This window comes from Rhinolophus ferrumequinum, chromosome 9, assembly GCF_004115265.2.
Source record: "Rhinolophus ferrumequinum isolate MPI-CBG mRhiFer1 chromosome 9, mRhiFer1_v1.p, whole genome shotgun sequence".
NCBI classification, from domain to species: Eukaryota; Metazoa; Chordata; class Mammalia; order Chiroptera; family Rhinolophidae; genus Rhinolophus; species Rhinolophus ferrumequinum.
In genome coordinates, this window is record NC_046292.1 from 6,390,032 (window position 1) to 6,417,566 (window position 27,535).

Genomic DNA, 27,535 nt, shown 5'->3' on the forward strand with positions numbered 1-27,535 from the left:
GTGTATATCCCTCCAGCGATTAGGCTGACAGCAGGGAGAATTCCAGCTTGATCCTTGGGAAATGTTTTCTTGGAATGGATACCTTTTCCAACGGCTTACTAGTACTGGACTTTCTGTCTTATGGAGAAGCCAGTGGTTTAGGTTTCCTGCTCCTCAGGAGGCCTCCCCAGCTGCACCTAGTGGATTCCAGGCAGGAGGTCGCTGTGCCCAGGGTCTGGGGTTAGGTGAAGGAGTGCGTCCTACTGTCTCTCCCCAGCTACATTATTTCCAGGCCCACTGAAGCAGTGAGTGGGCGGCCCCCTCCCCATACTCCCTTTCTTTTCGTCTCCAGGAGCTGGGATGGATCTTCCTTTATGATGCAATTTGGACCTTGAATGGGAACCTCAAGTTCATGAACCTGCTTTTTGTAGCCATTGAATGGAACTCAAAGCCAGGCTTGGCTCAGATCACTTACTTTGCTTTCAAAAACCAAACAAAACCAACAAACAACTCTAAACATGATCTGAGTCATCTGTATGTGTATCCTCGTATATTCCTGCTTCAGGCACTGGAAATGCTGCTGTGGTTTGCTTCAGTACCACCAAAAGGAGCTGGGGGTGGCATTGCCACAGATGGTGAAAAAGGCTCAGCAAGCAGAATGTGATTGGTTTGCAAAAAGGGAGCCTGGATACAACAGTCGCTTTTGAGCTAAAGTTCTGTAAGAGAATGCACAGAAGATTTCTGAGACCCTTTTAATTTTTTCTTTTCTTTTCTTTTTTTCAGACAGAGAAGGAGCTCAGTGTCAAGCAAGGGCGGAATGACACTCAGATTCCAAAGCATCTTTAATCTGCTGGGCAGAGGGGCCTTTGCTGCTGGTCTTTCTCGGACCATTCCAGAGAGGTAGGTTGGGCAAAGGAGACAAGTGGGGTGCTGCGAGAAGAGATGTTATTTTGTAGATAGGTTAGATTTTGAATGTAATCTTCTGCTCTTCCTGACCGTACAGCCACAGGAGAACCTATCTGTAGGCCTGGAGCCGAAAGGAAGAGAATGACCCATATTTGTGCTGGGAGCCGGAAAAGGGAGTGCGGGGAAGTGTGGGAGACCCTAGCCAGCTGCCCAAGAGGGAGGCTGCTGCCTGGGAAAGGAAGAAACAATTTTGCTTTGAGGAGCCCTGGAGCCGGTTATTAAGCTGCAACATTTGGTATTTGACTTGGCTCCGGTCATGGTAGAGTTGGGCTGGCCTCTTTGAGGAGAGAAAAAGTAAAACGTTCTTCTAGAGGAAGTGGATTGAATTTTTATAACTCGGTATTGCTACTGAAGGAGACCTTACTAGGGACATTCTGTTTCTCCAGAGAGTTGGCAGTAACTGTATCAGTAATAGGATGCTCCTTGGAGTTTCTAGAACACTAGCTTGGAATATGAATGCAATCCTTTCATTGTGCAAATGAAGAAACTGAGTCCAGAGACTGACATGGTGTCCGGGGGTAGCTGGGTATGGTTAACGAGCTCCTGGGTTGGTAGGCAGCAGCCCCCTTTGGAAGCTCTGTGAGTAGATACACTGTGAGCACACAGCACGTTTCTCCTTATCCAGACACTAGAACAGCTACTGTCATTTCAGGATGGAAAGGGATGACGGGTTATAGCTTGGTGTCATCGTTGGAGGTCCCCCCACACACACCCTAACCTCATTTATCTAGATCTTCACTGGTACTTTCCAACCTTCTTTGGTCGTGTAGATCGCTTTTAAAAGATCAAAATATTAAGCAGAATTTTTACCCATAACGCAGGTAAAAACAGAGCCACTGCTGTGGGATGTGACTGGCCCAGAACACCTGCCACTTAGTACCTGTCTGACCCCCACCACCCTCTGGAGGCCTCAGGTGTTTCTGTGGGATCCCAGGCCTCCCTGGAACATAAGCGAAAACCATGGATCGTGTAGACCTGTGCTGTGGTGATTAGAGTTTCTTCTGCATACCTGTTTACCCTATCTTGTTTCAGAAGATGACTTTTAATAATTTTTAACCCTCATGCTTTTTGATTTCTAAAAATGCCTAGTTATTAGGTTGGTGCAAAAATAATTGCGGTTTTTGCAATTGTTTTGAACCTTTTAAGCCGCAATTACCTGTGCACCAACTTAATACTACCAAAAATTTACAACATACAAAAGAAAATTTTGCAAGCATAACCCTCCCGCCCTCCTGTAATCATCCCTGCTGCCCCAGAGAACCATTGTTTCTTTGTGGGACTATCCTCCCCCCGTCCCCTGGACTGTCTTCTGTGTGTGTATCTTTGGAAACATGATTTTTATTTATTGTTAAGTATTACTGTGTTTCCCTGAAAATAAGACCTGGCCAGCTCATCAGCTCTAATGCGTCTTTTGGAACAAAAATTAATATAAGACCCGGTCTTATATTATATAAGACCTGGTATCATATTATATTATATTATACTTATTATATAAGACCCAGTATTATATTATATTACATTATATTATATTATATTGTATTATATTATATTATACCCGGTCTTACATTAAAATAAGACCGGGTCTTATGTTAATTTTTGTTCCAGAAGACAGATTAGAGCTGATGGTCCCACTAGGTCTTATTTTCGGGGAAACACGGTATTATGGACTTCCACATAAACGTAACTGATTGAATGTATATGTTTATTTCTGCTCTGTTTCAAAAAAGCCCACTAAAATGACAGTAAAGGTATAAATCCTTAAAACAAACAAACAAACAAAAAAGTAGATGATAGAGGAGGAGGGATGTGAGCAAAACTTTTGAAAGATAGAAAACAGGTCAGTGAAAGAGAAGCCAAGCAAAGAGTTAAATGTCCCATGCTATAGAGGAAGCAAGCTGAGGTGTCCCCAGGACCCACCCAAGGCTCAAGAATGGGGCTACAAAAGTGTTCCCGATGGCGGGGTAGGAGGTGGCTGGAAAGCAGGAAGATTGGTTGAAAGTGTGTGGTAGACCAACAGACGCCTTGCTCAGTGCCACCCCAGCACAGGGTGCCCAGTTTTCTGAAGGCCAGTGTTAAACCAGAGCAGCTCAGGGCCAGCCTGGGGTGGAAGGAAGCTGTGAGGACAGCAGCTGAGGGCAGGAGGGGGCTGGGAGGAGGCACTGTATTGGGAACCGGAGGTTTCAATGAAAGTTTGCATACTGAATATGAATAGCAAGGCTCTCTCTTGGTTGGCTCCCAGAATATGGCAGCCTGGCTGATATCCACTCTCAAGGCAGGGCCTTGAAGAACTTCTTTCTGAGGAAACTGACCTCACGATAAAAATGACCCTCAGATACTGACATTGTGGGGGACCCTATTGAAAAGCTACGTTGCTACTTTGTCATTTCACAGTGATACCTACCAGGCAATTAGCCCTACAGGGCTAGCTGTGCACAAACAGCTTTTAGTGCTTCTCTCTTAAATATAGAACGCGTAGCCATGGATCATCTCTTCTAGAAAGAGGCCTCTAGCATGATAGATGAGACCCAAACTAACAGAGAAAAAGGGTTCAGAAATCATAAACATGGTTGTTTAAAACAAGGGAATAAACATAAAACAATAAGCTCTTGGATATTAACACTAGATAGTAATAATAAAAATTTCAATCGAATACAGCTGGGAGATTGAAAAATAAATTTCTAGAAAGTAGAACAAAACGACTTGAGAGAAGGAAAATAGGAAAGAAAAGATAAGAAAGTCAGAGAATCAGTTTGGGAGGCTCAATATCCACCTCATAGGAGCTCAAGAAAAAGAGGGGAGAGAAATGGAGACGGGGAAGTTATTAAAGAATCTAGTTCTTCATTTAGTCTCTAAGTAGTACTCAGCATAATGAATAACACGTAAAACGCTACGTAAAACGCTACGTAAAAGCGAGAGATGTACTATGGGACATCATCATGAACTTTCAAAACTCCAGAGGTAGAGAAAAGTTACAAAAAGCCAACAAAGAGAAAAGAGGCCACATATAAAAGATCAGAGAACAGAATGGCATGGCACTTTACAAAAGGTCCAGTACCAGGAGCTGCAGGACAAAGGAGCCACTCTTTCAAGTTTCCACGAGAAATTAATTCCTGACCCAGACTTCTGTAGTTGTCATTCAAGCAAAATAATGGGATAAAGATTCCCTCCCCTCCCCCCCGCTTTCTTCTGAGCGACCTGGTGGCCCAGGTGGTTGGAGCGCGGCGCTCCTAACTCCTAACGCCAACGGTTGGATTCCCACATGGGCCAGTGCGCTGCGCCCTCTACAGCTAAGATTGTGAACAACAGCTCTTCCTGGAGCTGGGCTGCCATGAGCAGCCGGAGGTCGGCGTGAGCTGCCCTGGGCTGCTGTGTGCTAAGGTGGGCTGCTGTGAGCGGACGGGGGCCGCGCTGGCCGGCAGCCGGCAGTCGGCGTGAGTGGCCGGCAGTCATCGTGAGCGGTGGGCAGCCGAGGAGAGCTGCTGTGAGCAGCTGACTGACGTCGGGCCACCAACTGCCTCAGCTGGGGGGAGCGCAAGGCTCGTAACACCAGCATGGGCCAGGGAGCTGCGCCCTACAACGAGACTGAGAAACAATGGCTTTTGAAAAAACAAAACAAAAAAAGGGGGGTGGGAAGAGGCAAAACAAAATTTTTTTTTGACATGAATTGAAAAAAACTTTACCCCCTTCTCCTTTGTATCGTTTTTTAAGGAAGATACTGGAGGATGTGCTCCACTAAAATGAGAAAGTAAACCACGAAAGGGGAACAAGTGGTACAATGTGCAATTGTTTTTTCGCCTTCTTCCGCTTCCCCCCACTCCAGTTCAAGCCGTTGTTTCTCAGTCTGGTTGTGTAGGACACAGCTCCCTGGCCCATGGAGGTATTATGAGCCTTGTGCCCCCTGACTGCCAGTCGCCAGTCGGCCGCTCACAGCCGCAGCCCAGCTCCAGAGAGAGCTGTTGTTCACAATTATGGTTGTAGAGAGCACAGCTCACTATGTGGGAATTGAACCAGCGGCCTTCGGCTTTAGGAGCTCGGCTCTCCAACCGCCTGAGCCACCAGGCCAGCCTGTGCAATTGTTTCTTGTTCTCATTTGGCTCAGCTGCCAGATGGCTTTTATATTTCAGCTATTATCTCACTTTGAGTCTTGGGAGTCGGGAGAAAAAGGAAACAAAAACCTACCCCACCATGGGAACTCAAAAGTATTCACTTTTAAGCCCCCCCTGTAACCAGGACCTGTGACCTGGTCTCCATCAACGAGATGCACCATTGACACAGAAGAGAGGGATGACGCATGGACTGTACCCATGTCTGTGGTGGTGGAGGCAGTGCTGGGCCGCAAAGTTAAGTTTTTGGCACAGAAGTGGCAGGGGTACAAGCTGCCACCCAGTACTCTCGACAATAACAACAGTTTTATCACTAACGTGCATGGCAGAGTCCAGCTAGTATACTACTACAATTATATTTCTTGTCCAACTTTTTCCTGGAGTTGATAGTTGCCTCATCTTTTTATTTGCTTTGTTTTCAATGTACTGACCACTAGTCCTTAAACTCTCCAACAGAACTATGAAACTCCTCACAGTGCAGCAAATGTGTCCTAATCTGTCAGGTCCTTCTCTGCTTAAATCAGTGGGAGTCGGCTTCTGTACTTGCAACCAGGTACCCTTGCCTGGTGGGGATAGTGGTGAAGGGAATTCTATCTGATTGTGAAGAGAAGTCCCAGTACAACAGCTGTGTAACTGGTCTAGCGAGCAGCCAGCCCAGTTTGGAACAGGATGGCTGAGGGCCCCAGGGGGGAATATCTCCAGGAAATACAAAAAAAACGGAGCTGGTGGATCCTTTGACATATTTGTTGTATTATGAGGAGAGTTTGGGAAGGAATTACACATTTGTACATAGAAAACATAGAAAATTAAAAATGAGGCAACTATCAATGATAAGAATACCAAAAAATTTGAAGAAGACAGGAAACAATCATAGTATATATTATGTCACTTCGCTTTGAACAATGTTTACATAGTCATAATAATATAAGCACTGAAGTTTGATTAACAAAAAATTACCCCATAGCTATATTTAGAAAATGGAGGAGTGGGTATGTGTGTGTTCATATGTGTAGGAAAGCAAGGTAGTTGAAAGTTGAAACTAAGAAGTTCAAAGTTGAAAATTAAAAAATATCAGCATAAACCTATTATTTAGAAATGTAGAGATAAATACTCAAAGAAACACTGAAACTGGGTTGGTGTATTTGGATGTGGAAGTCAGCGGACTATTATTTCCTGTTTTTGTTTGTTTTTTGCTGCAAGCATATTAGTTGTAAGTAATTTTAAAAATCACCTGCTTACATAACTTTCATATATATTAACATTTAAAAGTCATTATTATTACACCCATATTAACCCATAATATAGCTGTTTTCATTTTCTCTCTGATTTCTGAAATGTTTTGTCCACAAACATATGCTGCCATGATAAATGTGTGTTCAATTTGGTGTCATTTAATGTGGGGAATGTTTGCAATGCTGTGAGTGTGCACAGATGTCCTAATGACTGTATTCACTTGTATTAAGTTAATATATGATAACTTACTTAGCCATTTCCGTATTATTTTTGATTTAACATTTCCACAAACAATACCACAATGAAAATCTTTGTGCATATAGCTTTCTAAAAAACTTTTGAACTGCTTTTTCAGGCCAAGTCCCAAATTCCCAAAATTACCAAATTTGAGACCATGGGTTTTTCTATTGAATTTGATGTGTAGTGTCTGGGGCTCCACTTGGGTGCAGATCCCCCGACCCGTACCCCCCCGGGTGGGCCATGAACTGAACATTATAAGAGATGGAATTTTGTGTAGGGTAGTTGGCTTACTTTTTCGGATGGCAGCAAGAGTCAGAAGTCTTTCTTTCTTTCGTTCTTTTTTTCCCCTCCCATATAGAACAGAATTTCCAGAGACCCACACCTCTTGCCTTTGATGTCTGTCTTGGTTTTCCCCATTGGGGATTTTTTTTTTAACTTTTTAAATATTCAAATTAAAAGTTACTGTCCTATTGAAAATTATGGCCTCAAGGGAGACACATTTAAAATGGGAGAGAGTGAAAATTGAAAAAAGAAGAAATTTTTAAAAACTGAGGGATGCGGAAGTGGGTAGACAAGGAAACCAGAGAGTGAAGCAGTTCATGTCCTCAGTTTACCTTCCAGGCAGACACTGGGGTGCCTTCTGCATGGTTTCACAGTACTTTATTTCATCCATTCTCATCCTTCACTCCTCCGACCCCTTCTCCTGTGGCAGGAGCTCAGGGTATCAGACAACCCTCCAGACAAGCCCTTCCTTCCTAGTCCTGGGTGTGGTCTTTGGGATGTCCTACTTGCCTGGCTTCTGGAGATTTCCTTCCCATTCCTTTTTGGACACATGTTCCTCACCCACAACTCATCACCGTTAGACAGTAGCTTTACGTTGGATGACAGCAGATATGCTGCCTGCATTGAATTTGCAAGGCCTCTTGCTGTGGCTCACAGCTATGGTGGGGACACTCTTTCTGCCCTAAAGACTGTGGTGGTTACCAGGTAAGGAGGAAGCTGTCAGACAGGGGCCACCCAGCAACACACAACTGAGGTGGTTCCCGTGGAAAGTTCTGTATTTTGGAAGAATGGCAAATCTATCCTAAAACTATACATAACTGGGGACCCTGGACCACTCACTTTTCCTTCTGGTCTTCACTTCTTTGTCAAGAAGGTTCTTAAGGAAAGAAAGCTCCAAGGCTGGGGTGCTGGAATGCCTGCTCTCCAGTAAAAACAGAGGATTTGGGCATTTTGTGGGATATAGAGTCCAGCACATTCCCTGATGCTCAAATCAATTATTTGCTGAATGAATGAATGACCAGGCCCTGGGGCCTACAGACTTCTGGGACAAAGAGGGGCCCTTCAGGTTCTTTTCTCTGGGGGTCACCAGGAGGATATGGTGATTGAAGGATCTCTGGGCTTTTCCTGGCAGCCAGAGCAGGGGGCGGTTTCTAGAAAGCTCTTTTAAGGCGAACATGCAGAAGCTCCATTGGGACGTGGGTGCTCTGGGTAAAGCACCTTTGACTCCGCTTCTGAAGTGCCCACTTGTACTTGCTTTCCACATCAGTTGGGCAACAGGAAAAGTGTCCATTTCATTCTCTCTGGGAGAGTGGCTGGAAAACAAAACACTTGATTGGAAGGACTTTTTGAGGCTGAGAAGTACCTAAAAATAAACCTAGGTCAAAAGGCCCAACGCAGACTCTGCTCTGTTCAGCATGGACAGATGGCCAGTCCGTGTGGCCCCCTGTCCCTTGTCGTGATGGTTGCTGGTCTTACATCCTCCCAGCCTGGCTTGATGGCAGATACTTGGACTATGTGTATAACCACCTTCTAGAAGTTTCTGACGCTCCTTCTCTTGGGCTTTTTGGGTTGTAACTTTCAGCTCCGAAATCTAGGCATTAGACAAATGTTTTGTCCCAGGGTTAATAAGCATGTCTCTCCACAGACAGATTCGTAGGAATTATCCGGACTGGGGGAGCGGGGACCTTTATACTCTTGCCCTAGAGTAACTTCTGGAGGTACATGGCATGTTTTGCCCAGGGCACCCGCAGGGAGGAGGAGGTTTATCGCTTAGATAAGCAGGACACACTTCTCTTTTCCCTGCTGCCTGTCCTCTGCACAGAGTCTGCTGAGGATGACTCATGTGTTCCCTTGGGAAGCTAATCCCCAGGACATGTGACTGGAGCACCAAAAAGCCTGTCTTTACGTTGACAGAGGCTGGAGCATGAGCCACAAGTGCGATGGCCACCGGAAAGATGTGGAAGTCTGACAGGCTCAGGAGATGCCAGCTCAGAGCCCCAGGACAGTGGAGTTTCAAAAGGAACAAAAGGGGATTCTTCAGCAGTCCTGAGCATGGGACAGGTCACCAGGCAGCAGGTCCGCCAGCCGAGGGGGCTGTGAAATGGGCTGCAACCTCATTCCTAGTCTGGGGGAGCGTTTTTGGCTCTAGGATGCTACATCCTTGGCTTGCCTTCCTTCTTAGAAGTAAATTAAGGGTCCCAAAGCTGGCTGGGCAGGAGGATGGTGGCATAAGTACTTGCACTGAAATCTTTGGAGAACCTCCTCTGTTGGCTGGCCAGGACTCAGAGGTCAGACCCGTCAGACGTTCTCAGCTGGAGAAACTGTCTAACTGAGAACGCCTAAGAACAACTTGCGAGGGGATAGTGCGGTCACATGACCCACAGCTGGGATGGCTCTGCTGTCTGTCACATGGCTGTTTCTGTGGATTATGCTGGCCTGAAGTGGGAAGGTGAAAGGAATCCAGCTCTTTCCTGCCCAGTTTTCTTTGATATTTTATGTGTGATTCAGATGTGGACAGACAGGAGACTGCCTCAAGAATCTGGATGACTCAGAGTGAAGAAGGGCTACTCATCTTTGCTTGATCTCACTCTAGTGCCTTAAGGCTGGTCCTGGCCCTTTCTTATCCCGAAGGCCATCACACCTGTCCCCATGGCTCCACATCTGTGTGTCGCCTACTGACCCCAAATTATATCTCTGTGACCTCGAAGACCTCTCCCCTGAGCTCCAAAGTGGGGACTTCACCCTTTGGCTGTCTTCAGTGGGAACAGTAAGCAGCTCAGATTCAGGATGTCTGAAACACAGCTCTTGCTGTTTTATTGCCCCTGAGGTGTGTTTTATTGTCCCTTCTACTTCCTCATCTCAGTAAATTTCCACCACCCGTCCAGTCACCCAAGCCCAACCCTAGCTGTCTCACTTACCTCTTCCCTCACTGTCCCCCATCTGATCCACCTGAGCTCCTAAATCTATCTGATTTCTTCTCTCTCTCCAGCTCCATCTCCTCCTCCTGGATCGAGCCACTTCATCGGTGGCACGAGCCTCCCCACACTCTCCCACTTGATGCTTTCTTCTGTCCAGCTTTTCCACAGCATGGTTCAGACGCAAATCAGACCCCGTGGCTCCCTTGCCTGAAATTTACCTCCATGGTTGCCCGTCACTCTTAGAGTGAAACCCAGGTGCCTCCCCTATTCCCAAGGCCCTACAGGACTTGGTCCCTCCTGACCTTGTTCTCCATGCAGTTGAAAGCATGAGCATGTAGTCTCTATGCCTGATTGCTTTCACTCAGCTTTACGTTTGTGAGATTCGTTTATATTGCTGTGTGTATTTGTAGGTCATTCCTTCTCATTGCCAGGTATCATTCCATTGGGAGAGGATACCACGATTTATTTTTCCATCCTACTGATGATGTGCATTTGGGAAGTTTCCAGTCTGAGTATCTTATGAATAGCGATGCTACAGACACTCTTGGACTCATCTTTTGCACATGGACTCGCATTTCTATTGGGTGTATACCTGGGAGTGGAATCACTGGGTCATAGGGCATATGTGCGTTCAGCTTTAGTAGATACTGCCAAACAGTTTTCCAAAGTGGTTGTACCAATTTGCACTTTTCGAGCAGTTCTGAAGTCCCTGCATTAGCTAGCATCTGTGTGCCACTCACACTGCAGAGCAATGAGTCCAGGCTTCATAGCGAGTTGGGGCTTGTTAGCAGCTGCACCCTAGGTCCTGGGCCCACGAAGAGGGAAAGGATTTCCGCTTTCTCCTGTGCCGTCTCTGGCATTTGAATACGTCCTGCCTACGCCATCTGGAGTCTTCCTCTTTTAGGAGTGAGTTTTTTACATCCAAGTATTTCCCCACATCCCAGATGTATGTGTGTAGTTGAAGGCTTTGTTTCCATGGTGCTGAGGGCCAAGGGAGTGTCGGGTGCATTTGTCTTGGAGCCCTGTCTGTCCCTTTGGCTAGAGTCCTGGGGAAGCTCAGGCCTCATGTGCTCATCTCAGCCTCAGGATTCAATGGCCCAAGGTGCCCCTGACTTCCCCAGCTCAGCCAAAGCACATACTGCATTGTAAGTGGATTCTCCAGGATTCCTGACTAGTCCCAATATTTGGAATCCAAAAGAAAGCCTTTGGCCTGGCCAGTCTCAGAAAGAGGAACCCAGAGTAGGATGTGGCTTTCAGAGGAAATGGATCTCAGCAGTGGTAACACGGTGGTGCCGGGTGATGCACACGTCCTGTTCAGAGCAGCCTCTGCTTCCAGTCAGTGGTCAGGCCTGGGCTCGTCCGGCACAGCCACTAGGGCGTCTCGTCTCTTCCAACTAAATGCTTCTTTTCAACTATTTAAAAAAGTCATTTAAATCTAGGAGGATGTGACTTTAGGGTAGGGAAGTATTTTTCTAAAGAATAAGAATCACAAAACATAAAGGGAAAGGGTGATAAGTTTGACTGCATCAACATTAAAAACTTCTACTCATCATCAAAACTATCACCACAAACAAGATGAAAAGATGAGTCGGACTAGAAGATGTTTCCAACTCCTTTAATCAGCAAAGAAATTCAATCTAGAGTATGAAACGAAACCCTACAAACTAAGAAAAAGACAACCCCACAGAATAACGGGCACCGTCTGTAAGCAGGCTATTTGGAGAAGATAAAGTTGCATAGGAAAAATCAGAGAAATGCAAGTTAAAAGAACAAGACCATCTCATGCCCATCAGATGGGCAGAAGTGAGGAAGTCTGACAACACCGAGTGCTGGCGAAGATACTGAGAAGACACCAGCGGTGCCATTGGTAATGGATGCCACCACTTACTTTGGTAAAGTTAATGATGTGGTTAGACCTGTCACGGGTTATACCTATGATCTGACAATTCCGCTCTCAGTCTATACCCCAGACCTGCACTATCCAGTCTGGTCGCCGCCAGCCACCTGAGCTGTGGAGAGTGTGATCGAGGAACGGAATTTTAAAACAGTTTATTTAATTTTAATTCATTTAAATATACAAATTGACACTTGATTCATTTACTCGAAAACTTAAAAGTATATTTGGAACAACGTGAGTCTGTGAACCTACTTTTTCATCTGTCACTTGTATGAAATCTACACACAGATGAAGATTTCTGATGACAATCTAGTGTCCGAATTGGTGTGTACTCTAAATGTAAAATACACACCAGATTTCAAAGACTTAATACCAAAAAAGAATGTAAAATATCTCCTTAGTAATTTTTCCATATTGATAACATATTGAAATGACCACATTTTGGATCTATTGGGTTAAATGAAATATATTACTAAACTTAATTTTATCTGTGTCTTTTTACTTTTTTTTTTTTAAATGTGGCTGTTGGTAACTTTGGCATATCTGTGGTTTCTCTCAGACAACACTCATCTAGACTCTGACATGTACACAAGCAGATATGAACAAGAATATATATTGTGGTGTTGTTTGTAATAACCAAAAGGTATAGAAGTGCTGAAACAAACCTTGAGGTTCATCAACAAGAGAAGGGATAAATAAATAGTGTTTCATTTACACAGTGAAATACCACACAAGAGTTCAAATGAATGAGCTACAGTTACACGTATCAGCATGGATAAATCTAAAGAACACAGGCACTTGCAGAAGGCTCACTGTTCACACAAAGTTTTAAAGCATGCAGAAAGTTTAAGAATTGTTTGTGGATACATATTAGTATAATAAAAGTATAAAAACATGAGCTCCGGGATGGCTCACTTGGTTGGATCGCGGGCTCTCAACCACATGGTTGCTGGTTCGACTCCCGCAAGGGATGGTGGGCTGCGCCCCCTGCAACTAACAACAGCGACTGGACCTGGAGCTGAGCTGCGCCCTCCACAACTAAGACTGAAAGGACAACAACTTGACTTGGATGGAGCTGATGAATCCTGGGAAAAACACACTACTGTTCCCCAACAAAAAGTCCTGGAAATACTACACACTGTTCCTCAATAAAGTCCTGTTCCCCTTCCCCAATAGAATCTTTAAAAAACAATTGATAAAGATACAGATTATTAAGAAAAAAAGTATAAAAACATGCATGGAAATTATAAACAACCAGAAGCTAGGTGGTGTGGTAACCTGAAATGGGGCAGATACTGGAAGACCATTAATTGTGACTGTAACATTTTTTTGCTTACCCGGGAGTAGGGTATGACTGGGGGGTTTGGTATTACTGAGATATTTCTTTTTCTTTTTCTTTTTTTTAATTAAAGTTTATTGGGGTTTCAATTATTGGTAAAGTTACATAGATTTCAGGTGTACAGTTCTGTAATACATCATCTATATATATTACATTGTGTGTTCACCACCCAGTAAGAGCCACAAGCCACCCTAGGCAGGATGAGGCACAGAGGAAGGCAAGCTTTGGGTGCCCATGGGCTGGGACTCCATCCTGAACCTCCTGCTGTCAAAGCTTCTAACATCCTGTTTTCCAAAGTGTCCTTTCAAAGGACTCACCTAGCATACCTGTAGGGGCTCATTTTGCCTTTGCTTCCTTTTCAGAACAACTGGTGTCTGAGAAGTAAAAAAAAAAAAACAGGATGCCCCCAGGGGTGGACTGCCCCATGGAATTCTGGACCAAGGAGGAGAATCAGACCGTGGCGGTTGACTTCCTGCTGCCCACTGGGGTCTATCTGAACTTCTCTGTGTCCCGAAATGCCAACCTCAGCACCATCAAGAAGGTACGATCCTGACCTTAAAACTAGTCCTCAGAGCTTGGAATTCAGAGAGAAAGACAGATAGCTTCACACTTCACATGCATAGTTTCTTAGATTTGAGATCTCGTATATGATCTTTAAAAGATAGCAATAATATGCAAGAATTGTTTAAAAACTTGCATTTAGAGTCCACCTACCATTCCGAATTCAGCTTTCCCCGATATCAGTGTAAATCTACTCACACTGGATTCCAGTAAGAGCTTGGGGGTGTGGTTCCCATGTGACCTGCCATGCCCTCATGTTTTGGAATTTTACTGGTATTTTGTCTTTATAGAGCTGTTGTCGTCTTAGTAATCACCATCTTTGAAAATAGTTTTTGGTTTTGTTGAATAATTTTCAGGGTATTTGTCCAGACTACCAACTCTGCCTTGGAGGGCAAAGGCAGCCTTAGACAATATGTAAATGAGTGGGCGTGGCTGTCTTCAGGCAACTCTGCAGTTTGCGCAATCCTGGTCTATATAATTAGTATGTTTATTGTTGTTTTTATGAAATGGGCTTGAATTACACGAGCTGTTGTACAGCTTAGGGTTTCCCCCTCTTAATGAGTTATCTTGGAGCGCTTTGTCCACAGGTATTCCTGGTCTCTGGGTCCTGCCCTTGTGCTACCTCTTTGCGTTGTTGATGGGTCTTCATGACCCATCCCCCATGGAAGAAAAATAGGGCTGTTCTTTCCTTTGCCGTTTTCACTGTGACTCAGCTGTGAACACTTTTGCACTAAAGCTTGACTGTTAGGTGGCTCTCCAGCGATCCCTGGGACACCTCACCCTGGGGTGGGGGGCACACAGCCCACAGAGGGTTTTATGGCCCCGTCAGTGTGTTCAACTTTTCTGAATTGGTTGACAACATTTACAAATCAGGGTGATGAACCCTAGAATGATTAGCTGGGGTTGCGGGAGGTCATGTCGGGCTGGCCATCTCTCAGGGGAACCTATAGGGGAGACTGTAGGACCCACTGCTCAGTTCCAGATTTGAGGGCATACCTGGTACCCTTCACGGAACGGTGATGACACGGACTCCCGGTGACTCACGTGGTCAGTGCTCCAGGGATCCGGAGAGGGTGGCAGTTTTGGGATCTTGCCATTGCCTTCTTGTCAGGGTCACGCAGGGTGGGACCCCCAGACTGAGGCTAGCTTCTCCCCACCTCCCTGCTCCCTGGAACCACGCTTGCCTTCATGGGAGGGGCTGACCGGCGACTGTCCCTTTCAGGTATTGTGGCACCGAGCCCAGTATGAGCCGTTCTTCCACATGCTCAGTGACCCCGAAGCCTATGTGTTTACCTGCGTCAACCAGACTGCGGAGCAGCAAGAGCTGGAGGACGAGCAGCGAAGGCTGTGTGACATCCAGCCCTTCCTGCCAGTCCTGCGCCTGGTGGCCCGTGAGGGTGACAGGGTGAAGAAGCTCATCAACTCTCAGATCAGCCTCCTCATTGGCAAAGGTACCCCAGTCAGGGTGGGCCTCATGGTCACCTGCCCGCCGCTGGCCGGCCACCTGACCCCCCCACGCTGACCAGGCCCCTCCCTGCCTCTTAGGCCTCCATGAGTTTGACTCGTTGCGTGACCCGGAAGTGAATGACTTTCGCACTAAGATGCGCCAGTTCTGCGAGGAGGCGGCTGCCCGCCGGCAGCAGCTGAGCTGGGAAGCCTGGCTACAGTACAGCTTCCCTCTGCAGCTGGAGCCCTCTGCACGGAGCTGGGGGCCTGGCACCCTGCGGGTCCCCAACCGGGCCCTCCTGGTCAATGTCAAGTTCGAGGGTAGTGAGGTGAGCCATGGCTGCTACTGGGGCTGCATCCCGGCCACTGTGTCCATGGGGAACGCTGCCCCTGTGAGACTCCCCAATCACCCATCAGCCCCCTAAATTCACTCTCCCTCCCAGTAGCATCAGATGGTATTTGTGGGGTGTCCATGCATGCGGGGGGCTTGGCCAGACATCCCAGCAGGCAAGTTTGACCAGGCGGAATGACCAGATGGCATTGATCATTGGCCTGTTCATTCATTCCACAAATATTTCCTGGGTGTCAGCCATGTTCCTTCATCAGACCCTGCTGAAGAGTCTGAAGGAGCTCACATTCAGGGGGTAGGAGGGGCTAATGCAGGCAAATAGACAACCCCACCCCCTGCACCCCAGAAGCCCTGGGCCCTCCACAGGGCGGAGGGCTGACAGTCCCTTTCCCCCCAGGAGAGCTTCACCTTCCAGGTGTCCACTAAGGATGTGCCTCTGGCACTGATGGCCTGCGCCCTCCGGAAGAAGGCCACGGTGTTCCGGCAGCCCCTGGTGGAGCAGCCCGAGGACTACACTCTGCAGGTGAACGGGAAGCACGAGTACCTGTATGGCAGCTACCCCCTCTGCCAGTTCCAGGTGAGGGCTGGGGGGTCCTGGGCTCCCGCGTTCCCCACAACCTGGGCCCGGGCCTGGGTGGGGGTTGGGGAGCTGGTTCTTTGTCCCTTCTTGAGCCCGATGAGCCAGGCCTTTGGGGATCACAGTGAGAGTGTCCCCTCGCTGGGCTGTACCTCCCTGTGAACACAAGGAGGCCCCATCTTTAGGTGGGCAGGGTCAGGAAGAGCCAGCAGGAGAGACCCGGAAGGCCTGGGATAGACAGTGGTCAGCATGGGGGAGTCCCCGGGTGGCCAGTTGTCCAGGGAATGGTTGGGACCGGCCGTTGGCCACTCACTCTGGCCCCCATCTCAGTATATCTGCAGCTGCCTGCACAGCGGGCTGACCCCACACCTGACCATGGTACATTCCTCCTCCATCCTTGCCATGCGGGACGAACAGAGCAACCCTGCCCCCCAAGTCCAAAAACCGCGCACCAAACCGCCCCCCATTCCCATGAAGAAGGTGAGCTGGCACCTTCCATTTACCCTCTCCTCCACCCTTCCTCCCACCTGTTGTCCAACCCTAGAGCCTATTGGGCAAGGCCCCAGGCCAGCAGTGGGTCCAAGGCCCCTCGTCGCGTGCCCCTTGGTTTGTTGATATTGAGAGTTGGGGCTTTGAGTTTGGGCAGCCAACACCACTGACCACTGGTATGCTGGGGTGGGGGCCTGTCTGAACTTCCCAGGGCAGCCTCCAGGCCTGGCTCTCAGCTGGCCTCCTCACGCTCCTCCTTCTCTATGAACTGGAGGCAGAACTCCGTGCCCTGCAGAGCTCAGGTGCTGGAGCCCCTGGCTACCTGCATGGCAGGTTTTCTGGTAAAGGATGGAGTTGGGAGCAGGTACCTGAGCCTTGCCACAAACCTGCAACACTCTCACCCTGCCCTCAAGAGCCACCGAGCCTCTGTATCTGCTCTAACAGCCCTGTTTCTCCCCCTGCCGCCCAGCCCTCCTCTATGTCTCTATGGTCCCTGGAACAGCCCTTCTGCATCGAGCTGATCCAGGGCAGCAAAGTAAATGCTGACGAGCGGATGAAGGTAGGAGCTCCTGGGCCTGGGGAGCGGGTGTTTTTTGCACAAACAAGGTGGCTGTGGCCTAGAGGGGCAGCAGAGGAAGAAGGGAGGGTCACATGAAAGCCACCTGACCACATTACCCAGCATCCCTGCCTGGGGTGGTTGTGAGCTGCTTCAAAACAGGAAGGGGGGAGGGGAGCAGGCCGGCGGCCAGAGAGGACGATTCGTAGAAACTGGGCTCAGTGAGTTCTGGGTACTAGACTTTGGTGGAAGTTGTGGGGCCAGGCCCAGCTCAGGGATGTGGAAACCGCAGTCAGGGAGGTGACAGGTGTTGGAAGAAGAGCCACTCCAGCTGGGCCAGGGGCCTTGAGGCTCCCAGGGTGGGTGGGGGCTAGGGGAGGTGGGGGCAGCACCTGCTGGACCCCCAGGGGTCAAGCCCATTTCTGGGCCAGTCACACACCCCATCTCCTCAGTCCTGTGACAGCCTGTGAGGTGCAGGTTTCACTGTCCCATTTGCAGGACGTGAAGCCCACGGAGGTTGGGACTCTTTGGGGAGCACTTTTATTGGGGTAATTCCACAAACAGGCAGGTCTGAGTTGCCCTGGTAGAATCGCGGAGGATTGGATGGAGGCAGCTTTCTGGCTGGGCCATGAGGGCTGTCACGGCAGAGTTGGAGGAGGCATTAAATCCTTCCCCAACCACAGGGGGCTCATAGGATTCTGACAGTGGTGGGAGCCCTATTGTGTCAGAGCTCGAATGGCCCCTGGAGTTCCTGAGCCCCGATGGGGAAACTGAGGCCAGGGCAGGAAGCGACATGCCCTGGGGTCACACGGAGTTGGTGGGGAGCTGAGTCCTGTCGCCCATGCACAGCCCACCACACCCTTCCCTGTACCCCTGCTCCCCACTCCCATGGCCACGCAGCCCACTCAGGCAGCCAGCCCTCCCCCTCTGTATCTCTGTCTTCCACATGGGAAACGAGATTCAGACCCATTCGGAATGAGAACATTTCAGGAGGAGAACATTTCTGGCCTTAAGTGGGTGGGAGAACTTGGGAGGGGAGAAGGGGCCGGACCTCGGCCACCTGTCACCTGTGCCCACACCTTCACCAGCTGGTGGTACAGGCTGGGCTTTTCCATGGCAACGAGACGCTGTGCAAGACGGTGTCCAGCTCCGAGGTGAGCGTGTGCTCAGAGCCCGTGTGGAAGCAGCGCCTGGAGTTTGACATCAATGTGTGTGACCTGCCGCGCATGGCCCGGCTCTGCTTTGCGCTGTACGCCGTGATCGAAAAGGCCAAGAAGGCTCGCTCTACCAAGAAGAAGTCCAAGAAGGCGGTGGGTGGGGCCGGCTGGGAGGCTAGGGCCAAGCCCAGTTCAGTCCTGCAGACCTGCGACCACTTAGCCCTGGGAGGGCCTTTGGACCCCAGCCCCCACCCCACCCTCCCTGGCCACTGCCCCTATGGTGTGACAAATCTGGGTTCCCAGGTTGTGAGCAGGGTGACTCAGAATATCTGGGCCCCAGCCTTTGATCCTTGCAGGAACCTGGAGGTAGCTGACTGGGGTGGAAGGGCAGACACACTGTCCTCACAGGGAGCAGGGTGGCCTGAGTCAGCAGCTAGCTGGGAAAGGAGTGGTGGTTGGGCACTGAGTCACGAGGCCCAGGATGTGACTGGCCACTGAGCCATGCTGACTCGCCCATGGCTGAGCTGGTCCAGCTTTCTGGGGCCCCTGTAATTCGTTTGGGGGTTCTTCCAGAAGCTGGGAGTGGGGATACATCTGGGAGCAGAAGGGAGCCGAGAGGTGGCAACCTTGCTGGCTTTCTCATAGGGAGTCTTGAAATGGGCAAGGAAACTGGCCGAGAGGCTGGGCCTATCCCGCAGATGCACAATGGGGGGCTCCAGCACTGGCCCTGACCACCATGTTCTCTCCCAGGACTGCCCCATCGCCTGGGCTAACCTCACCCTGTTTGACTACAAGGACCAGCTCAAGACTGGTGAATGCTGCCTCTACATGTGGCCCTCTGTCCCAGGTTGGCCCAGGCCAAGCGGGGAGACATGCGGGCGAGTGGAGGGGCGGGGGGTCAGACATGGGGGCATCTGTCATGCAACTCCATTTGTCCCTGTGTCCAGATGAGAAAGGGGAGCTGCTGAACCCCACAGGAACCGTGCGTAGCAACCCCAACACCGAGAGTGCTGCCGCCCTGATCATCTGCCTCCCTGAGGTGGCCCCCTACCCTGTGTACTACCCTGCCCTGGACAAGGTCAGTGAGAGCCCCTCACCACCCTGGTCCAGGGCCCACCCTGCTCACAGGCTATGGAGCTAAAGGAGAATTTTCCTGACCCCGACTCGGGGGTTCCCCAGAGCATGGTCACTGCACCCTGTGAGTTGCCCAGAGTCAGGGCTGGGTCACCACCACATTGGGGGGCTTCCTCGACCTTCTGGAATCCTCACGTGTCCTAGAGCAGTGGTTCTCAACCAGGGGCCACTTTGCCCCCAGGGGACCTCAGGCAACGTCCAATGACATTTTTAGTTGTCACAACTAGTGGGAGAGATGCTCCTGGCTTCTAATGGGTGGAGGCCAGGGATGCTGCCAAACACCTACAGTGTGGGGGGGCTGAGTCACTGGCCTACAAGGTCAGCAGTGTTGCCATCTGCCCCGGACCCTGCTGGCTGGCGCAGGCCCTGGGGGCGCCGCTGAGAGTAGGCCTACTCATTTCAGATCCTGGAGCTGGGGCGGCACGGGGAGCACTGCCGCTTCACGGAGGAGGAGGTGAGCGGGGGCGTGGGTGGCAGGCAGGCGAAGAGGGAGCCGGAGGGCGTGGAGCTGGCTGCAGCCCTCACAGGCCCTCACACACGGTGCCCCTCAGCAGCTGCAGCTGCGGGAAATCCTGGAGCGGCGAGGGTCCGGGGAGCTCTACGAGCACGAAAAAGACCTGGTGTGGAAGATGCGGCATGAGGTTCAAGAGCACTTCCCCGAGGCACTGGCCCGGTTGCTGCTGGTCACCAAGTGGAACAAGCACGAGGATGTGGCCCAGGTGGGCTTCGGGGGAGGGCCCGGGGCAGGGGGCAGCCTGGGGTCAGGCCCGGCCTCCGCGTGCCCCACACCCTGACCACCAGCTCCCCCAGATGCTCTACCTGCTGTGCTCTTGGCCGGAGCTGCCAGTCCTGAGCGCCCTGGAGCTGCTGGACTCCAGCTTCCCCGACCGCCACGTGGGCTCCTTCGCCATCAAGTCCCTGAGGAAACTGACGTGAGTCACCCTGGCTCCTGCTCCTTGGGAGGTTGGCTTTGCCCCAACTGCCTGGCAGCAGGCGCCAGGTGGGGCTGAACCTTCGCTGGGGGGCCTGCTCGCGGGAAGCGGTCCTCTGGGCCCCTGCCCGCTCGCTCCTGCCGCCCCGCCCTCGCTCCGCCCCTCGCTCCGCCCCTCGTCTCTTGCCCCACCCCTACTTCGCACGTCGCCAGCTGCAAACCCCTGTTCCTAGCCACAGAGCTCCAGGTCCCAGCTGCCTTTGTTTTCCACAGAGACGATGAGGTTTTCCAGTATCTTCTGCAGCTGGTGCAGGTGCTCAAGTACGAATCCTACCTCGACTGCGAGCTGACCAAATTCCTGCTGGACCGGGCCTTGGCCAACCGCAAGATTGGCCATTTCCTCTTCTGGCACCTCCGGTAGCTGGACTCCCCTGGCCCCTGCATCATCCTGGAAGGCCAAGGGGAGGAGAGGCGTCTTGCATGCTGGTCTCATGTTTCCCGCCGGCCTGGGTGTCCTGACGGGGCTGGGAGAGGCTGTGTGGTCCTGCGGGGCCAGGCTCAGTCCCTTCTTCCTCCCTCCAGCTCTGAGATGCACGTGCCGTCAGTGGCCCTGCGCTTCGGCCTTATCATGGAGGCCTACTGCAGGGGCAGTATCCACCACATGAAGGTGCTGATGAAACAGGTGAGGCTCGGGGCTCTGTGCCTCCACCCTGGGCTGGGCTCCGCTCCTGGGCAGGGCCAGCCAGGCCCCTTTGAAATCACCAGGGCTGGCCTGAGGCTGGGAGCCAGCCCATCCTGCCTTCCCACACTGCCCTCCCATTCTCCTGGCCAGGGGGAAGCTCTGAGCAAGCTGAAGGCCCTGAACGACTTTGTCAAAGTGAGCTCCCAGAAGAGCCCCAAGCCCCACACCAAGGAGCTGATGCACCTGTGCATGCGCCAGGAGACCTACCTGGAGGCTCTCTCCCACCTGCAGTCCCCGCTCGACCCCAGCACCCTGCTGGCTGAAGTCTGGTGAGCCCCAGCTCTGGCCTCCTCGCACCCCCTAAAAGCCTTCGGAGGGGCCCCTGCTGACCGCCCTGTGCCCGGCAGTGTGGAGCAGTGCACCTTCATGGACTCCAAAATGAAGCCGCTATGGGTCATGTACAACAACGAGGAGGCGGGCAGCGATGGCAGCGTGGGCATCATCTTTAAGAACGGGGATGGTGAGCGGGCTGGGCCCCGGGAGGGACCTGCTGAGGTCTTGGCCTCGCCACACCCAGCCACAGTGCCCTCAGGGGACCCTGGGGAGTGACATCTGGAGGGCGAGCCTAGCGATGGCTGGGAGCGGAGAACCCACTGGAAACTCGTGCTTTTCCTTCCGGGGGCTGGCGGCACAGACCTCCGTCAGGACATGCTAACTCTGCAGATGATCCAGCTCATGGACGTTCTATGGAAGCAGGAGGGCTTGGACCTGAGGTGAGGGGCCCTCCTGTCATCCATTTGTGCCTGCGCCAGGCCTCGGACCCTGTCCCTTTGGAGGGGTCCCCTGCCAAAGCTGATAGTACCACCTCAGGAAAAATGGCTGTTCTAGGAAGAGCAGGGACCAGTTTACAAACGTAGGGGCAAGGCAGGTGATAGGGCCACACGATGAGGGTGGAGAAGGCCAGCCCGGGCGCTTATCGTCTGTCTCACCATTGCTTCCTTTGCCCCAAGCATCTCTGGTTTCCTGCCCCATCTTCTTCTAAGCCGTGTGGATTTGCAAACATAAGCTCAGCTGAGGTGCTGACCCTTTTTCTCTGTACCTGGGGTGCTGGTGCCGACCTCTCCAAGGAGCCTTCCCCAGGGGCCCCAGGAGGCAAGCACTCCTTCCCAGCTGCTGCTGGTTCTCCTCTTTTCACAAACTTGAGTAGCATCTCCTGTGGCTATTTTGGGTGTCTTGAGCTCCTCAGGGGTCAAGCAGCTCCAGGGACAGCCCTTGACCACTGCCTCCCACCTGGCTAGGATGACCCCCTATGGCTGCCTCTCCACTGGGGACCGCACAGGCCTCATTGAGGTGGTGCTTCACTCCGACACCATTGCCAACATCCAGCTGAACAAGAGCAACATGGCAGCTACAGCCGCTTTCAACAAGGATGCCCTGCTCAACTGGCTCAAGTCTAAGAACCCTGGGTAGGTTTCAGGCCTTGGGGACAGATGCCCGTCTCCTTTCCAAGAAACGCGGTTTGGGAGTCAAAGGTGAGGGGAAGGGTGTGTGACAGGTTCCATGGCTTCTTGGCTCAGCCGGGGACCAGCCATGTCTGTGTTGGGGTGCAGGTGGGTCTCCGTTCCCCCATATAGCAGCCACCTATTGCTGTGTAACAACCACCCTTAACTTAGGGACGTAAAACAACCACTATTTATTATTGGCTCAGAAATGTTCAGCTTGAGCTGGCTCAGCTGGTGGTCCATCACTCATGCAGTTGCTTGGTAGCATGGCTGGGCCTGGAGGGTGGTATGTCCGGGGCCTTGGCGCCGGCTATCAGCCGTGCCTCGCTCCGTGGGGCCTCTCTTTGAAGCCTCAGCTCTGGAGCTGCAAAGTGTCTAAGGCATGGTTCCCAATGGCCCCCTACCCCCACCCAGGGAGGCCTTGGATCGAGCCATCGAGGAGTTCACCCTTTCCTGCGCTGGCTACTGTGTGGCCACATACGTGCTGGGCATTGGTGATCGGCACAGTGACAACATCATGATCCGAGAGAACGGACAGGTAGGTAGGGGCAGTGTGGGGCTGCTGCGTGGGCAATGCCTGCCTTCCGGCCCCTGCCCTCGGCCTTTGTGCTCTGCACTCGGCTCAAGGCAGAGCCCTCTCCAAGCCCTTTTGGGCCCCTCACCCTCCTTTCTGGTTCCTTTTCAGTCTTTGCCTTTCTCTTCCCTTAGCTGTTCCACATTGATTTTGGCCACTTTCTGGGGAATTTCAAGACCAAGTTTGGAATCAACCGGGAGCGAGTCCCATTCATCCTCACCTATGACTTTGTCCATGTGATTCAGCAGGGGAAGACTAATAACAGTGAGAAATTTGAAAGGTGAGGGTGCCTCAGACCCCCTAAGTACCCCTCGTGCCTGGGAGCCCCAGACAGGGTGCAGGGAGGGGACTCAGCTCTTAGCCCACCCCTGGAGGGTCCTGGGTCCTGCAGGAGGAGGCAGGCTGGGGGTGGGGAGTCAGCAAGAGGAAGTGGGGCTTTGCTTACAAGACAGTTTCCTGGCTCGGGGTGGGAGTGGTTGGGAGGACCCAGCGCCTGCCTCCCCTGCAGGTTCCGCGGCTACTGTGAAAGAGCCTACACCATCCTGCGTCGCCACGGGCTGCTGTTCCTCCACCTCTTTGCCCTGATGCGGGCAGCAGGCCTGCCTGAGCTCAGCTGCTCCAAGGACATCCAGTATCTCAAGGTAAAAGCCAGGGCGGGTCCCAGCAGCCAGGGGACCATGGAGCCCCCGACTTCCCAAGGCCTGTCTCCCAGTAGTATGACCTGGGCTGGTGTGGGGGGAGGGGCACTCCTGACTCGCGCGTTCCTTACGCCAGCCTAGGGTCTGGTGGAAGCGGCCAGAGGTAGCCCCAGTTCTGTTGCGAGTGGGCATTGTATTTTGAGGGTGGGTCAGGGGGTCTGTCTTGGTTTGGGATCAGAGTAATGAGCTCTTCCCAAGGGAGATGTTGGTGGCTGTCTCCTCACTTGCACACAATTCTTGTAGGAGGGAACTTAACATTCCCAGAGAGAAGTACAGGGAGGCAGGTGGGGTTGCCGTACAGGGCAGGGACCAGGCCCCCCTCACTGCTCCTGTGATTCTGCCTCAGGACTCTCTGGCGTTGGGGAAAACGGAGGAGGAGGCGCTCAAGCACTTCCGAGTGAAGTTTAACGAAGCCCTCCGGGAGAGCTGGAAAACCAAAGTGAACTGGCTGGCCCACAACGTGTCCAAAGATAACAGGCAGTAGCAGCTCATCCCAGCAGACACTGACCCCCCCCAAGACAAGCCATCCTCGGGGCCTAAACGCCTGAATGGTGCCCAATGGGGAAGAACCTACTCAGCTGCCTTTTGTTTACACTGGTTATTTATTTATGACTTGAAATGTTTAAGGAACTCAACAGCCATAAACGGAAATGCGTCCTTTGTGCAGGGGCGGGGCGCTGTCCTCAGCCTCCCGTCGGAGCCCTGGGCTTTGATCAGGAGACACTGAGTTGGGCACCTGAAGGCAGCCTCGTGTGGGGAATTGTAACCCCAAGTCTTCCAGCCTGTGGATCTGGGCAGCAGAAACTTCTTCCCACCGGGGAGCCTGCCTTCATCCCAGGCTCCCACCGGACTGCACAGGACCTGGCGCCTGGCAGGCAGTTACCTCGTGCCTGCTGTCCAGACAGGCGCCCACACCTCTGTTCAGCCCTCCACCTTCGTGGTCTCTGTTGACTGAGTTCTGGGCAGCTCCCAGAGGAAGCCTGGTACCCTCTATATTCAGGGATGCTTGCTGTCCACTTTTAAAGTGACTCTTGGGTACGGGAATTCTCTCATCTCTCTGCTGTAAAGCGATTTTGTTTGCGGGTAAGAAAAAAGGAGCCAAACTATTTACTGAACCTCTATGGCTCAGGGGAATGGCCTCAGTTCCCATAAAGTATAATATATGCTGGTCCTCAAGACATATTAAAAAGATTTGAGCTTCATTTAGCTCATCGTGGTCTTGGATCAAGGTGAAAGCAGGTCAGAGTACTTTGTGCAATTATCTGTAAGCTGCCTGTTCAAGCAGGTTTTAAAGAAGGACCCAGAATGCTCGCCTTTGAGAACCTGCTATGAGCAGTCAGGTACCAGAGGTGCGAGTCGGGGGTGTGGTGGGAACTCTCTTCTGACAGTACTTAGTTTGACAAGATTCAGGCTTAGCCTTAGGCAGATCTGGGGAGCTCTAGAAATGCAGGTTCCTGGGCCTCTCCTAGCCTTCTGACACCAGCTCTGGAGATGGGGCCAGGAACCTGGGCCTTTAGAAGCCCACAGGCATCCTGGTGTGTTAGCAGCCAACTTGGGACCCCCAGGCTACACTGCTATGTGCCAAAGGCCTGCAGGGCTCAGCAGAGCCAGTGGTAGTGCCCTCTCCAAGCCCTGTGCTGGTGAGGAGCAGCCATAAGCAATCAGCGTCACTCAACCGGCACCCCGAGCACACTCGCTCCCAACTAAGCGCTGAAGTCCTTAGACCCACCTTTCCCGTTTGGAAACAGGAAAGGCCGAGTGTGTGCCCACCTGTTATTTATTTAAACTAGTCTGTGCTCCCTGGCGTGTGGTACGCTCTCCACACATACATAGCAATTTCTGATTTGAGTGCACAGCCTGTATGGTGAGAAGATGATTATTATTTCTTCTTTAAATCATGTAACTTTTCTGTACGGGGCAGGTGAGTTCAACATAAATGATGTAGGCTGAAGATCAGCACCCTGTGAAACCTTGAAATGAGGGGTGAAAGTAGATTAAAAAGAAATAAAAGCCTTTTTATGTTACGTTCTCGGCTCCTAAAAGCAACTGGGATTAAAAACAAGACAAAAAAAAACCACCCACTCTCCCAGTGGAGTTAGAACCAGAACTTTATTGTAGTGGAGACACTTTCTGACCTGTCATCAATATACACAATGGAAAGGTGGGACCACGGCGGCTACAGACGGTGCGAGGACGTCTGGTCTGCGCGTTAGCTAACACATCTACCCGCAGCTACGGCGACAGTACACGGGGGGATGACCACACACGACAAAGAGACAGCGGGCAGTGTCCTCGAAACTAGCAGTTATGATCACAGAACAGTATTCAAAATTATTTTCCCCCCGTTTTAGAAATCTAAAATTTTACATGTAAATTAAAAACAAAGTGCTTTAGGGGTTTTAGCTCATGACTCCTCTCCCTTCCCTCGCCACCAAGCACAGCCACCAAGCACAACCAGCCACAGGTACCTACCTCACCCCCAGGGAGTGGCTTTTACCCCGGGGATGGGGGGTGGACAGGAGAGCTTGGGTGTTTGGGGGAAATCCAGCTCTTTGCCTTGGGCCCCTGGGTGTCCCTTCAGGGACTCTGTTCCCAGACCTGAGTATGGGATCACTCAGGTGTTCTGCTGCCTCCAAATGGTTTGCACCACCATCCGTATCATCTATATGTCCTTTCACCCGCAAGGAAATGTACATCTAAGTGTAGCCCCCCAAGGCTGCGGACAAGGAGTCCGGGTGCCTGCACAAGGAGCTGTGTGCCCAAGAGGCCAGGGACCCCAGCCCCCTACCCCTCTACCACAGGAGAACCGAGCAGAGTCCCAAAGACAAGACCTGGCTGTGGCCAGCCTCCTGAGAGGGTCCCGGATGCAGCCCCTCCCACGAAGCAGCGCATAAACCCTGCCCTTCGACTGCTGGGGCCACACGCCAGAGGACGCCTGAGGCCGAGTGTCCAGGCTGAGTGTCACGGTGTGCGAGTGGGGCAGGCCCCTTTCTCCTTGTCAGGGAGGGGAGGGGAGGGACAGGGCAGCAGGAGCCCGCGGGGGGGGCCCCCCTGCGCTCAATGTTTCGCATTTCACTTTGCATTCCAGTCCTGCATTACGCTAGTACAAAGGACACAAGGAATCCCAATTTATTTACAAAATATTAAAAAGTCAGTTCATCTACATATTAACCCCCATTCTGCATTTTATACATGCACTAGTTCGGAAAAAATAAAAACTTAAAAAAAAAAGAAAGAAAGAAAGGGATTACCAGGTAGGAACGAGCAACTTTAACCTTTTGTCAACGAGTCCAGTCACTGCGGCTTTTCTGGAGGCGCGAGGGGGCCACGCAGAGCAAGGTGACGAGAGAGCACGAGTCCGCTCCTCACATAACTTAAGAGATCCAGGCGGAGAGGGCGGGAGGGCGGGAGCCTAGGGTCCTACACCAAGCAGACAGGGGCAGGGGGCGGGTCTGCAGACCTACTGGCCAGAATGACTTTGTACATCGTGGACCCTGGGGGCTGGGGTGACGAGCGGGCGACAGCAGAGTCTTGTGAAGCAGAACGGGAGGAGGGAGCCACGCGGCTCAGTAGCTCAGGGTGGAGTCGTCCCACTCCAGCTGCTGCTGCCTGTTCGCGGTCTGCGGGTCCCCGTGCTCCCCACCCTCCTCCTCGCTGCTCTCCGACTCGGCACTGGTGATGTCGTCCTCCTCCTCGCCGTCCTCACTCTCTTCCTCCTCCTCCTCTTCCTCCTCCTCGCTGCTGTGTTGGTCCTCGTACGTCTGACAAAGGCATGGCCACGTGAGCCCAGCCCCTGCCCCAGCCCTCCACCCCATCACCTAACGCTGGCTCGCTTCCCGAGGGCCCCCCAGGAAGGGGCGCCCCGTGCACACTCCACAGCAAGGGGGGTTGGACGGCGTTGGAAGTGGCCTCAGCAAAGACT

At 51.7% G+C, this 27,535-nt stretch overlaps 2 protein-coding genes across 12 annotated transcripts in view; one reads left to right on the forward strand and one right to left on the reverse strand.

Annotated features, from left to right (window-relative positions):
• The window catches only part of PIK3CD (phosphatidylinositol-4,5-bisphosphate 3-kinase catalytic subunit delta), a 46,476-nt gene extending 20,839 nt beyond the window's left edge, over positions 1-25,637 (forward strand). For 2 of the 7 annotated variants that reach the window (XM_033115221.1, XM_033115223.1), the window contains exons 2-24: positions 763-879; positions 13,320-13,498; positions 14,741-14,969; positions 15,064-15,293; positions 15,711-15,890; positions 16,221-16,370; positions 16,849-16,938; positions 18,024-18,245; positions 18,843-18,939; positions 19,040-19,170; positions 19,630-19,680; positions 19,778-19,945; positions 20,037-20,158; positions 20,431-20,574; positions 20,740-20,839; positions 20,990-21,168; positions 21,247-21,359; positions 21,534-21,612; positions 22,138-22,305; positions 22,756-22,879; positions 23,050-23,195; positions 23,424-23,556; positions 23,960-25,637. In XM_033115221.1, coding sequence (XP_032971112.1) covers positions 13,358-13,498; positions 14,741-14,969; positions 15,064-15,293; positions 15,711-15,890; positions 16,221-16,370; positions 16,849-16,938; positions 18,024-18,245; positions 18,843-18,939; positions 19,040-19,170; positions 19,630-19,680; positions 19,778-19,945; positions 20,037-20,158; positions 20,431-20,574; positions 20,740-20,839; positions 20,990-21,168; positions 21,247-21,359; positions 21,534-21,612; positions 22,138-22,305; positions 22,756-22,879; positions 23,050-23,195; positions 23,424-23,556; positions 23,960-24,097 — 3,135 coding nt within the window. In that variant the 5' untranslated portion in view covers positions 763-879; positions 13,320-13,357 and the 3' untranslated portion in view covers positions 24,098-25,637. The remainder of the gene's footprint in view (positions 1-762; positions 880-13,319; positions 13,499-14,740; positions 14,970-15,063; positions 15,294-15,710; positions 15,891-16,220; positions 16,371-16,848; positions 16,939-18,023; positions 18,246-18,842; positions 18,940-19,039; positions 19,171-19,629; positions 19,681-19,777; positions 19,946-20,036; positions 20,159-20,430; positions 20,575-20,739; positions 20,840-20,989; positions 21,169-21,246; positions 21,360-21,533; positions 21,613-22,137; positions 22,306-22,755; positions 22,880-23,049; positions 23,196-23,423; positions 23,557-23,959) is intronic. The other 5 variants (XM_033115224.1, XM_033115225.1, XM_033115226.1 and 2 more) reach the window with 5 other exon arrangements.
• Positions 25,638-25,703: 66 nt separating this feature from the next.
• The window catches only part of CLSTN1 (calsyntenin 1), a 59,720-nt gene continuing 57,888 nt past the window's right edge, over positions 25,704-27,535 (reverse strand). For all 5 annotated transcript variants that reach the window (XM_033115234.1, XM_033115232.1, XM_033115230.1 and 2 more), the window contains one exon: positions 25,704-27,374. In XM_033115234.1, coding sequence (XP_032971125.1) covers positions 27,180-27,374 — 195 coding nt within the window. In that variant the 3' untranslated portion in view covers positions 25,704-27,179. The remainder of the gene's footprint in view (positions 27,375-27,535) is intronic.